Here is a 13,689-nt window from a genome sequence, read left to right as displayed (position 1 = left end):
GACAACCTCAAGTCTCGCCTGACCAGCCTCGGACACTCCATCTCCCTCGCAACACTACTTGGCACACGGAGCAGTGGTGTAACCGCGGCGCTTCTCCACAACCTGCGTGATGCCGGTCTCCTCAGCAGCCTGTGACATCGTGTGTGGGACGGCGGAAGACCTCTGACCCCACATCGCCTTACTCTTAACTACCGCAGGGCAACGCACTGACGAATCATTTAATAAGGAATAGCAAGCCGCCCTTAACCCCTCCCCCCTTAAAAATGGGGGAGGGGTCTATTGCACGTCCAAATATTTTTAAAGATTTTGAGGCCAGACTTCAAAGAGGACCGGCCGTCATAAATCACATCATTTTCTCGCAAACTTGTAAAAAGACATAGGATGTAATCTCTCTGTACTTTTTTTTTACCTACGGAAAGATGAGAATTATGCAGATAAGTTAATAACCTGAAGAATACATCGTGGACGCACTGTGCTGCACGCCAGAATACCGAGGAAGAAAGATTTATTCTTCTACCTGTCCTGCGTAGCGAGATACAAGCCCTCGAGCTCACTCCCAAGCAAAGCGCAGACGTCACAGAGCTCACAGTTGCGTCCAGAGGCGGACATAGAGGAGGGGTTCGGATGTCCTGACGCCCTCCTCAATTTCTGTCTTCACATAGTGTTTAGTTGACCCTAGATCGCGTGTCTGGCATGCGGTCCATGGCTGGACACCGTACTCAGAAAAATCCTGGGTCCGCCCCTGGTTGCGTCCATCCCCATTGACAGCCGGAAGCACGTGACTTCTCGTGCGCTGCCTCACTGGCGGATGCGAGGGCTGTGATGTCACAGCCGCATGAATTGCGGACCAGCTCGTGTGGCTCAGTGGTTAGCGTGCAGGCCATGTCACGTCGAGATTGGGAGGTACCCGGGCTCGAATCCCGGTGCCGGCTGTGCTGTCTGGGATTTTCCTGAGTTTCCTCAGACGCTCTCGGGCATATGTCGGCACAATTCCCTTAGAAGTCGGCCCAGGACGCCCATTCCCCAAGGGCGTTAGTCGTGACGTTGCCAACCTCTGTGAAGCCGACAACGCCCTTTCACCAGCACCAGCAGCATGAGTTTCCGTGGTTTCGGTATTCGTGGTGCCCACTTTCTCCGCTGTGATACATGAAGACAGACACACGCAAGTTCTCAGACACAGCAATAAATTTATTGGCTCATCTCAAATATAAATGGATAAAAGATAATAAAAGATAAATGACGCGTTGCTAACTACATTTCCCCTGGTGGCTATCTTTAAGGACTCACGAAACAACCTTCGATGCTTGCGTGGGAACGCTACACGCACCGAAGGTTGTTTCGTGAATCCTTAAAGATCGCCACTAGTGGAAATGTAGTTAGCAACGCGTCATGTATTCCTCTCGCCCCCCCACCCCCCACCCCCACCCCCGCCTTCGCAGGTTTTCAGCATTTAGGTTGTGACGAGCCAATAAATTTATTTATGGCTGTGTCTGAAAACTTACCTGTGTCGTCTTCTGTGTCCGTCTTTCTCTCGGTCTTCATGGATCTACACCAACTAGTCTGCACCCTTTCCCTTCTTTCTCCGCTTTTATTACCCTGTTCGATGTGATACTTTCAATGCAGTTCACATTCGGTGCAAAGAACCGTGTTTTACGTTTATCCGCGATAACGTAGGATGACCTGTCGCAGCCCCTTTAAAGGGGTTGAGAAACCACTCTGATAGAACTAGCAGCGCACCGTTCAGCGTAGCAGCAGGTAGCAGCGCACCGTTTCGTAAAAGGACAACAGGGTGTTAAAAATGACTTCTGTGCTACTTTAATGCGTATTGGCCTCCGCGTACATGAGGCCAACTCGAACTGGCTCGAAAGACGGACCTTTCTCTGGGAACGTTGAACACTATCATTCATGAACACCTCCAGTTTCGGAAAGTTAGTGCCCGTTGGATCGCGAGGCAGCTGTCCGTGTTGACCGGCAGAGAAGACTGGAAATCTCCCAAGAGCTAAGGTACCGTTTCGACACTGAAGGACAGCCGTTCCTTGATCGGATCATCACGTGCGATGAAACGTGCATAGGTGCACTATTTCGCTCCTGAGTCTAAACGCGCATCAAAACAGTGGAAGCATCCGGGCTCGCCCGCTCCCAAGAAGTTCCAAAGCACCCCGTCTGCGGGTAAGGTCATGGCCACGGTTTTCTGGGACAAGGCTGGCGTTGTTCATGTTGATTTTCTGCCCAGTGGTACCACCATCAATAGCGCATATTACTGCCAGGTTCTCAGGGATGTGCATAAGGCGCTGAAGCAAAAGCGGCCGGGCCTCATCACCAAAGGAGTCATCCTCCTACAGGACAATGCACGCCCGCATACCGCGCATCTCGCGACACGCACCTTACAGGAACTTGGCTGGGAGTTGCTGCCACATCCCCCTTACAGTCCAGACCTCGCCCACAGAGGTTTCCATCTCTTCGGGCCACTGAAGGCGTTCCTTGGGGGCCGCCACTTCAGCTGCGACGACGAGGTCGAGAATGCGGTCCGATCATGGCTGCTACGCGCCGGTAAGGATTTCTACGCTGCTGGCATCCAAGCCCTCGTGAAACGCTGGGACAAGTGCAGCTAGAGATTACTAATCTCTAGCTGCGTTGAAATCTCTAGCGTTGAAAAATAAAACTAATTTCTCGCCTGTAAGTTCATTTTACTTTTGCGAAAAATGAAAAGTCCCGGTTTGACTTGAACACCCCTCGTATTAAATTTGACTTTGACTAAAGTGCTTTTTTGACTAAAGTGCTTCGTACAACAAGGTAATCGGGTAGACGTGACCGTTGTCCGCAACAACAGTGAAAAACTTATCTAAAGTGGTTTGTTGCATGCACATGCTATATGCTATGCAAACACGGCATAACTGTACCTCAAACTCGCTCTTCTTCCCGAAAGGTCAAATGCAGGGTAACTTTAAGGTATCAGTCAGTATATTCTGTATTTAGGAGTATTTATAAAGTATTTACAAGAATAAATACCCGAAAATTTGTATTTGAAATATAACTATAAATACATTTTTCGAGTCTGTATTTAAGTACAAAATATAAATACATGTGTTTATATTTTAAATAGTACTTTAATTACAATGTATTTAAATGCTGTCCATCCCTGCTGGACAAGCACTGTTTAAGGATTGCACAATAGGCTTCCAAACTTTTCTAACTCCGTTTGGACGCCCTTGATGCAGTATGGAACTCCTCGCGGCACAGACTTTTCTCTGGCCACTCTGCTCGGCCCAGTACGACACCACACACAGCGGTCTGTGACCAAAGCAGCTTTGACTTTCTTGAGCAATTCAGTTCTTATGAACAGCCTGCGAACTCCAGTCGTGCAATCTCACTCTTCAGTGCCCCACTCTCGCCCTCAACGCATTAACATCATGCTTTTCTTTTAAAGTCATCTTCTGTAATCCACTCATCATTCTTTCACTGTTTGTTAGTCATCTTTTCTTTTGTCATCTTTGTCTTTAATCTGTCTCATCATTCTTTCACAGTTTGTTGGTCTATCCTTTACTTCCCAATTTTTTCTTTTCTATATTTATTTTCTTTAATTTTCTATTTGTTGCGGAATAGCAAGCCGACGTCCTGTTTGGCTGACCTTTACCACGGTTTTCTTTTTCCTTTCGTCTAATAAATATACCCCCCCCCCCTCCTCGCGGCGATGAGAAAAGATGTGATCAAGGAAAGCGGTATGGACACAAACATACATGCTAATACCGAAATAGCAATCAACCGTCGTCGTCATTCTCCTGGCTGCTATCAGATTATCCTTCTCGAGGTTTCCAGGAGGGAAGGAAGCACGCGTGTAAACAAACGAACACACAAAGTAAATCGGGGCGGTGGGAGAGGATTTGCTGCGATAAACCAACTCGACCCCTTTCTCTCGCGTTCATGTAACCGCTAGTGCAATCGCCTGCCTGTTGTCATGCCGCCCTATGAGAAGTGTGTTAGTTTTCATAAACGACCATTCATTTGGTATCCCCGTGTCAGAGGAGAGGAACAAGAACGAGATAATCGGTGGAGCTTTTGCGGCGCATGCGTGATGTAATTTTCCGGTAGTGCAGAAGGAATACCATTACGAGCCGTCGATAAACGTGTCATTGCAGTTTCTGCGTTGCTGGGACGGATTCACATCTGGTAGGCTGCCGTCCAATCTGGCGCACACAGGTTCAGTTGGGTACGGCGCCACACTGCCAATGAACATTGTGAAGCCCCCAGTCACTATACAGTGAAGCCTTCTCATGTCTTCCTGCACTGCGTGACCAGGTAAGCGCTGATAAAAACGCGATACAGGTGCTCTGTATACTGCAACTTTTCTGCATACCTTGCTCATACCGTGTAGGCCATCGCACGACCATGGTAAGGAACCGCTGGAATATAACCGACACGAACAGACTCGTACATTCTCCGTCAGGGAGTTTTAGGAGAACCCAGAAGTGTGACGATAAGGTTTCCGAAAACACGATAAGCCAACCGCCTGATTCATTTGGAGTAAGTGACTTCACGTTACTGATATCTGATTGGCCATTGCACCAGTGCTTTATCCAGAACACCGAGCGAAAAAAAAGCAAAACAGCTCGCGTGGCTCAGTGGTTGCCGTGCTGGCCATGTCACGTCGAGACTGAAAGGTATCCGGGTTCGGATCCCGGTGCTGTCTAGCGTTTTTCCTGGGTTTTCCCCCCAAGTTCTCTTAGAAGTCTGCCTAGGACGCACATTCGCCAGGTAGTTAGTAGTGACGTTGTTCACCTCTGTGAGGCCGACAACGGTAAGCCCCTTTCACCGCCACCACTATGCACGTGGGGGAGGGGGTCATTATTTCAGTTTCATCATAGCTGCTCAACGTACGATCGCCGACATGTACTATTACGGCTGACAGCAGTATAGTGCGGATAACTTTTGACTGGCCCTCGTACTTCGCATTTTAAACAGACAAGGAGGTGACATTTAACATGACTGGGAACACCGTTTCATTCATCAAGCAGCCTAGCAGGGAAAACTACGCACAATATGTTCGCTCTGCGTTGTATTGTCACCGAGCCATCAAGTTTACAAAAACACCCGAAGAAAGTAACAATCGACCCGACCACCTCGCACGATCTCGCTGCTCCTCTACAGCAGGCCGACTGCACATTCCCCCTACATCACCACATAACACCACCACTGCTCCTCTCCTGTTAGGGAAGTCTGTCAGAAGGCAACAAACGAAAGCGGCCTTTGGTGTGCGGTTATCAACACAGCGGATGTCCGTTTGTTGCGTTTACACAAGTTGTTCGATAGCTCCTATCCTGGCCGAGCGGTGTCGTTTGCCCTATGACTCCCGGAGCACTGCTGAGCGACCGCATTGATAACCAGTGGCGTTGTAAGCGGGATTAAAGCCAGTGATGTGTTGCAATCTACGGGACAGCGGGAAGTGAACGGGATCTACGCGAATGGACGTCAGCATGCCACCTGCCAAGAGCTCTAAACGGGATGCGTGGGAGTCAATCCATACCGGCGCTATAGACAACCTTATTGTCAGTGGGCATCTCGTCGACGTTATTGCTGCAAAATGAGAGCCAAAATGTTTACACGAGCTTGTAAAAAAAAAAAAAAAAAGAAAGAGCAGTATCTTTTCGTGTGTTCTTCTACTATGCTGAATCCAGCAGAACACTTCTGACAACGTGAAAGTGGGGTTAGTTGGAAACTAGTCATAACGTAAAACAGCAGCACAAGAAGACACAATACAAAGAACAGACTGGGACAACTGCTGGCTAAGCTGGGGCTAAGTACTGACTCTCAACTAACAAGGAAAAGCTGTAAGCAAGGAAAGCAAAAGTGTGTAGGGAACTGTCGGCACGTGTCATGCTCTGATTCCCTGAGCTGTTTGATTTTACCGCGTTCAGCAAGCCCGGCTCATCTTGGACCGGGTAATCGGTATCACCTAGAGTATCACCAACGCGTGCCCTAGAGTTTTTCTTTCATTGATCGATCGATCCAGATTGATCAATCGATACAGATATTTCATTAAAAAAAACTATAAGAGAATAGACATCCTGTTTTCACTTCTATAATCTCTGGGCCGGCGGACGTACTTGGTCATCTGTTGCTCAACCGTCGAATAACTAATAACCTAAAAATCGTTAATTATAAAAATTACGAAGTGTTCCCAATGAGAACATCTCTTCCTCTTGGTCATCTGATATCGCAGCCGTTTGCAGAACAAAAATCCGTTCGGTAGGTCGTCCGTAAAAAATTAGTGAAGGAACACCATTTTCTTCATTTTGTTTCCGCAAGTTAAAACTCATCTTCGACGCATGAGGCGGCACTGTGCTCCTTCACCCTCTCACATTGGTGTTGAAGGAAAGACGCGTCTCCGAAGATGCGCAATGAACAAAATAAAGATAAGAATGGGGGACCAGCTCCGGTGGCGCAGCGGTAACGCGTGCGCTTGGAGACTGGGAGGTCCGCGGTTCGAATCCGCGGGCCGGCTGTGCCGTCTGGGGTTTTTCCTGGGTTTCCCTCAGATGTGTAATAGGCGTATGCCGGCACAGTTCCCCTGAAGTCGGCCCATGGACGCAGCTATCCTCCCCCCGAGCGGATTCCGCTCGGTCTTCCACTTCACCCTTTCCTCTCCTCCTCTCCACCACCTTTCCCTTCCCGAGAAACATGCCGCCTAATCAGGCAGGCAGACCTCTCGGGTTCCTCCCAACGACACTCCTCCTCCTCCTCCTCCTCCATAAGAATGGTGTTCCTTCACGAATTCTTTGCGGACGGTCTGCCGAACGGATTTTTGTTCTGAAAACTGCAGCGATATCAGGTGACCGAAAGCAACAGTAGTTCTCACTGGGACAACTTCGTCGCTTTTATAATACCTCTCGCACTAAACGGCCCTAAGGGCTACCCGTGTCAATAAACTAGAAAAACAAAACTGCATATGAGGGGAGTATCGCCTCACGCCAAGATTTATTGAACCTCGTTACTGTTGGTTTTGTCTTGTGGCGAAGAAACATTGACTTGAAGTACCTTGATTTCAGACAAACGAGCCATATGCCACACATCGTGGACCTTTCACTCTTCCCCTTCAAAGACACGACGTTCCTGTTGGTCTACTTGTGCTTTTCTGCGTCCATAGCTGTAGCAAGCCGAGCACCTCACATCATCTTCATCTTGGCGGACGACCTCGTAAGCTCTGCATCTGCCTTTTTTTTTTTTGCCAATCTTATGCCCGAGTTCCCCTCCCCCCTTGGAAGCTCGGTACCCCCCCCCCCCCGAGGTCGATTTCTGGGGTAACGACTCACCTTAGCCCCATGGGGGTCTGTACTCGCGCCGCTGATAGTCTCGCTGTTGTCCTGTACTACTGTCCTAAGCTATCCCCATAGAAGGGGACCTGCTAGATGATAGACCTGCCTCAGATATACGCGTCCTGTCGTTGCAGGGCTGGAACGATGTGAGCTACAATGGATGCCCACAAATCCCAACTGGTAATATTGATGCCATGGCTTGGAACGGGCTACGACTAACGCAGTATTACACGCAACCCATGTGTTCACCTTCAAGGGCTGCCCTGATGACAGGGCGCTATCCCATTCGTACAGGTGCGTTCAGTGGCGCCACACAGTATTTAAGCGCATATCAAACATAACAGTGTTACTTATACACCACAGGAATGCAGCACTTTGTGCTGGACAACAGGGAGGGAAGAGGTCTCCCGCTCGACCAAAAGCTCCTGCCCGAATGGCTAGCCGAGCTCGGGTACACAAATTACTTGGTTGGCAAGGTAATGCGGCAAAGCTTCATCTTTGAACCAAAGGAAAGGTTCGCTCCCCGGCGACGTTGAAATAAATAACTCTTCTGCGCGCCCTCCCCGCTCGAACTCGACATGTGACTGGCAGAGTTATTCGAATTTTGTAGTGACAGTCGGCAGCAGAGCCCCACGTACGGGGGGGAATAACCGGAAAATCTCCTCTTCGGCTGGTGTGACGTCTTCCTGACACATTCTCTGTAAAGAACGAGGTCAGGCGCCCAAGGAAACGCCCACATTCCCTAGCCCCGACGTTGCACATCCGTCTTTTTTTTTATTGCGTGTTAGCGCCACGAAGCAACTGTGGCTATGACCGGCGTACAGATGTGGACAGACGGAGAGAGGATAGCAGGAAGGGGTGGGGAGAGGGGGATTAGTATGCGTCCTGAGCCGACTTAAGGGGGAACTGTGCCGACATTCGTCTGGAAAGCCTTCGGAAAACCCGGGGAAAACCTCAGACAGCACAGCCGGAGGTAGGATTCGAACCCATCACCTCCCAGTCTTCAGCACAACCTTGGTTACCACCAACGAGCGGACGCCTTAGCCCACTCGGCCATGCCGCCAAGTCTTTCTGCGCGCGAATTTCAAATTGCGTGGATTCCCATGATTTATGGTAGGGAGTTTTATGTAACCGTGAGCATGCAAAAATTCTTTCCTTTGACGATTCGGTTATCCTAACGAAAGAGACAAAGAGAGTTTAAAGGCTGGTTCACATTGCTGCGCTTACGGTTGCGCTTGAGACAAATCGTCGCCATGGCAACAGAGCCCCGCTCTCCGCAAACGCAGTACGTATGCGGAAAGTAAGGAGTTGAACCAACTTCAAATTTTTTCTCTACGCAAGTACCACAAACCGCAAGCCAAGTGCCCAATACTGATCATCGTCGTAAAGATGATAGCCTCACACTCTGCCTAGAGCACTAGAAAAACTTGTTTGTCTAGTACACGAACTCTGCCGCCTTCCCAGTGAAAAGGAACCCGCTTCAGCTACCGTGAGTTGTGCTTCCGCAAAACGTATCCCTGCACGACTCAACTCGCAGCGCTCTGATTGGCTGGTAGTGATAGGGAGTAGGAGTCGGGAAGGCGCTTGTGGTTCCCTAAAACTCTCTACTGACGCTAATAAATTAGAGCTCGAGTCGCTGAACAACTGAATGATGTCATGGGGTGTATCCCTGCTAAGGTAGCAAGACGCTCCCCCAGAGTAGGGGTGGGCATTTGGGCAGCCTCCGTAGCGCAGGCTAACCTTTCCTCTCCTTGTTTCTTCATGATAAGGCCCGAAAGGCCGATCTGTTCTTTAAGCATCTTATCACTCTGTGGAAACACTGCGACGCGTGGAGACTACAGAAACGCCGTGTGATATTTGTATCTGTTACGCTCCTCTGCTGTTGTGTAGAGCGAGCAGTAGGATCATATGAGCCATAATGACAACCTCGCCCTTTCGCGCTGGTGGTGTCTGCAAGTTTTGCTGTAGTAGAAGTTTTCGTTCAGTGTTCATATTACAGTGGCACTTGGGATTCTACAAGGAAGAGTACACACCCACAAGGCGGGGATTCCATCACCATTTTGGATTTTGGGGTTCCCATATCGACTACTACAATCACACCGTGACTTTCCCCAAGCCGGTAATGCGATATTTAAGTGGTTACCTGCATAACCTACTAAGGTTAAAAGTCAAAGGTCACTAGAGAGTACTACTGAGCTGCTCTTCCTACACAGCCACAACCCATCAAATTGGACAAAGAGAGCTTGCAAACTATGAAATGGACTACAGGCATGGACTATCGAAGTGGACCTCACCCATTATGGAATTACACTGGTCTATACAGCACAGACGTCTTCACAAGTGAGGCTGTCCGAATAATTGGAAACCACCCGGCGGAAAAGGTGAACACCAATGAACTCGGAAAGTATTATTCCTTTTTAAGGCGTGTGATCAGGTTTACACACGGGTGCTTTACCCCAATCAGCCCTTGTTCCTGTATCTGGCGCACGGAGCACCGCATACGGGAGATCTGCTTGATCCACTTCAAGTACCTGACTCATACACATCGGGCTTCGAGGACATTGGTCATGAGGAAAGAATTAAGTACGCCGGTAAGCGACAAAAGTCAGCAAACTACCTGAAGTCATCGGACAGGTCGTGAGGTCTCCCCTTGTCTTCAAGACTGTCGCTCAACGTCAGTTTGTCGATTGTCTTTCATATCAGATAGCCGTTTCCTTCTTTTTCCTTCCTTATGCGTAGGCATGGTCAAGGCACTGGACATCTCAGTTGGAGAAGTATTTCGTGCCCTTGACCGCAAAGGGATGCTGGAAAACTCTGTCGTAGTGTTCTCTTCAGACAACGGACCCGATTTAGAAAGAATGACATCTAACTACGGATCGGCGTGGCCACTGAGAGGACAGAAGGAAACCCCCTGGGAAGGAGGCGTGCGGTGTCCAGCAGTGGTATGGAGTCCTCTCCTGAACACTTCCAGCAGAGTCACGTACGATGGTCTTGTTCACATTACGGACTGGCTTCCAACGTTCTATCACCTTGCTGGTATGTCTTCAATATACATATATTTGGCACGAGAGAGAGATCATTAGTGATAGCTCCGTATAGCGGTAGTTCTTGGGGTATATAGTCGCCTGGGTCTTGGGAGTGTAAGCGTGCGAGCTCCACGCGAACTTCAGCTCAAAGATGCGCCCTCCCCAGATTCGCGCTTCAATAAAGGAACCATCCCCCAACCCACACACACATACACAGGGTTTGGATCCGCCCTTGCGAGCAGTCGCACGTTAAGTCCCTCAACAAAAGTGAAGACTGTCTACAGAAGCGTGTGATAAGGGATTTTGAAAGTAAATTGAGAATCGCTCTAACGTCTATGACTGTGTCTAACTGCGCGTACAAGTGTTTAAGGAAACTGAGTCATTTCATACTGAAGCAAGGTCAGAGGAAGTAGCCCTTATAGCCAGGGGCTTGTAAAGAGGCCCATGTAGATATGGAGAGAACCACATGGCTCCTTCCACCTGAGCACTGTTTAACCTTCAATATTATTCTCAGCAGTGAGTGAAGTAATAGCCATAGGACTGACAGTACTCACCGTGCAAGACGGTTCCTGTCCAGGATATTTAATGTGCCAAAGTATACTGTAGTACAAGTTCAATACAATGTAAAGCGGTTGCAAGCGGTTCCTATGCTCCCCTGGGAACCAGCTGTGTCAGCACTCCAGGATCACATGAGTTCTATCAGTTCGCTATCATTAAATAGTGAGCAGTTCAGCTATCAGATCACTCGCTGCTGAGAGAATAGGTACGGAGGTGTAAACTGTTCAGGCTGAAAGAGGCCTCACACTGTGTTCCAGGTCAAATGTTGAAGGGATCAGCCATTTAAAGAGGCCTGTGGTCTATAGTTTATTTCGGTCGGAAGTGATCCACTTCATTATATCAATATTATTAAAGGCCTGAGCGCTGGCAAACGAAAAACATAACACGGCTCAGTTGTTGTGTGGAGTTTGTACACCATTTAGCCTGCATTCGCATTTTATCCTTTACCACTTTTACAAGGAGACCAGCTATCTGGGAGGACCCTTATAGCTATTCACCAACTGAGCAGGTCAAACTTCTGCATTCACAGGTGGCAATGTCTTGAACTTGGGAAAAATCGATGGCGTCAACAACTGGAACGCTTTCTTGAAACTGGAGCCGCCTCAGAGAACAGAGCTCCTCGTTAATATTGACCAGATTGAGGGCTACGCTGCTATCCGTGATGGTAAATTCAAACTGGTCAAGGGTGGTATAAACAATGGCAGATTCGACGTCTGGTATCCGATCCTCGGTAATGTCTCTTGGAGTTCGACACAACCTAGAGGCTCTTGCGAGTCTTCTGTGGTAAAGCACGTCATATCTAGGTTTGGGAGACATCCTGTCTGTGGATCCGATGCAAGTAGCTACGCTACACCCATTCAATGTGGCGTCCGTTGGAGCAACAAAAGCTGCGATGCTACAACATCTCCGTGTTTGTTCGATTTGTCGGTGGATCCTTGCGAGTACAATGACATATCTAAGGAACACGCTGAGGTAAGTTCCATTTGCGTCCTCTGGAGTATGAGACTTCAGGGAACAGTGTTCTCTCTCTCCCTCTCTCTCTCTCGTTGACACGAAACACTGGCATCGCAGGTCGTTCAAAGCCTTATGACGAAGCTGTCCCAGTACCAATCGGAATCTCTGCCTCCTGGCAATCTTGTTCCAGATCCCAAATCAGACCCAGTTCATCATGATGGGCTCTGGACAAACTGGGCAGATATCCCTTCCCTGCAAGAAGTGACGCCGCAGCAATCTTCTGCAACAGAGACGTGCAGTTTCCTTTCATCCGCTGCGTTTCTTTTTCGTGCAGTTACTGGTTTCTTTTACTGGTTGGTTCATATGGCTGTGGACGAATGCTTGGTGCTTCTTTGACGGATTTGTGGAAACTGGCAAGAGAATCACATCTTGTGCGGGCGGTTTAACCTTCACTAAAGAGACTCCGAGTGAATAAGGCACCTAGTTTCTCGACCTGCATATATATTGGGAGATTGGGGTTCCAGTGGTGCTAAGAAACGTAGCCCACTACTCGATGACACTTTCGCTTTTTTACTCAGCGTGCTCGAAGCTTGTGAAGTTGGGGATAGCACATACAGATTCTGTAATGGCTTGATAGAATTCAGTGCCCATAAAAATGGTGCCTGGACCAACCCATTCTTGAGGTCCATTGACCCAATGATGGACTACACTATCTGCGGTCGTGTCACAAGGAGGGAAGAATCTGTCATACCCCTCTCCCCTTAAAAATGGAGGAGGGGTCTATTGCACGTCCAAATATTTGTAAAGATTTTGAGGCCAGACTTCAAAGAGGACCAGCCGTCGTACCTCACATCATTGTCTCGCAAACTTGTAAAAAGACACGTTAGGATGTAATCTCTCTGTACTTTTTTTTTTACCTACGGAAAGATGAGAATTATGCAGATAAGTTAATATCCTGAAGGAATACATCGTGGACGCACTGTACTGCACGCCAGAATACCGAGGAAGAAAGATTTATTCTTCAACCTGTCCTGCGTAGCGAGATACAAGCCCTCGTCGAGCTCACTCCCAAGCAAAGCGCAGACGTCACAGAGCTCACAGTTGTGTCCAGGAGCAGACATAGAGGAGGGGTTGGGATGTCCTGACCTCCTCCGCGATTTCTGTCTTCAGATAGTGTTTAATTGACCCTAGATCGTGTGTCTGCCATGCGGCTCATGGCTGGATACCGTACTCTGAAAAATTCTGGGTCCGCCCCTGGTTGCGTCCATCCCAACTGCAAGCACGTGACTTCTCGTGCGCTGTTATCTGTGTTATATGTGTCTCGCGCACTCGTTATACGTCATACCAAGATTGGGCGAGGAGGAGGCGAGCGAAGAGTGACAGGATCTCATATTCAAAGTGGCCATAACTCAGTGAGGCGGGAGCGCAGCGTGAAGGCGTTTCGACGGAGATGTTTGGCACCCATAAATCTGCATTTCAACCATGATTTCGTGTAATATTCCCAGTTTGATTCATGTTGGCAGATTTATCGATTGCCGGTAGTACAAGACTCTGTAGAATGTGTATAAAAGCGAAGTACATATCTGTATCTTTAACTGCGTGTGTGTTCAGTCAATCATATGCGCTCATGGTCCTGCAACTGTCCTTTCGTTCCTTGTATCCTTGTCTGTTTTGAAGATGTTTGTATCGAATAGGCGCTTGGAGGTCGTGATAGTAATCCCTCTCTCCCCCATAAAACGGAGTCTTTTTGTTTTCTTGTCTATGACCTGGCCTTTCGACCAGAGCTCTGAATTTAGGTCGACAAGGTTTGGGATGACATCCTGATGTTGTTGACTTCGGGA

At 48.6% G+C, this 13,689-nt stretch overlaps 1 protein-coding gene across 3 annotated transcripts; it reads left to right on the top strand.

The window, feature by feature from the left end:
- Nucleotides 1-3,935: 3,935 nt before the first annotated feature.
- Nucleotides 3,936-13,436, top strand: LOC135368654 (arylsulfatase B-like). Of its 3 annotated transcripts, none has more exons than XM_064602074.1 (11): nt 3,936-4,074; nt 4,137-4,296; nt 7,044-7,191; nt 7,445-7,604; nt 7,674-7,786; nt 9,310-9,429; nt 9,524-9,691; nt 9,775-9,901; nt 10,050-10,346; nt 11,424-11,866; nt 11,966-13,436. In XM_064602074.1, exons 3-11 carry the CDS (start codon nt 7,057-7,059, stop codon nt 12,242-12,244), a joined length of 1,842 nt encoding a protein of 613 aa, XP_064458144.1. In that variant the 5' UTR covers nt 3,936-4,074; nt 4,137-4,296; nt 7,044-7,056; the 3' UTR covers nt 12,245-13,436. The 3 variants fall into 3 exon arrangements, with proteins under 3 accessions (XP_064458144.1, XP_064458145.1, XP_064458143.1); XM_064602075.1 differs by having other exon boundaries at nt 3,936-4,085; XM_064602073.1 differs by having other exon boundaries at nt 3,936-4,296.
- The last annotated feature ends 253 nt before the right edge of the window (nt 13,437-13,689 follow it).

The sequence above is a fragment of the Ornithodoros turicata genome, chromosome 9 (genome assembly GCF_037126465.1).
Source record: "Ornithodoros turicata isolate Travis chromosome 9, ASM3712646v1, whole genome shotgun sequence".
Taxonomy (NCBI): domain Eukaryota; kingdom Metazoa; phylum Arthropoda; class Arachnida; order Ixodida; family Argasidae; genus Ornithodoros; species Ornithodoros turicata.
This window is presented reverse-complemented; position numbering and strand designations above follow the sequence as displayed.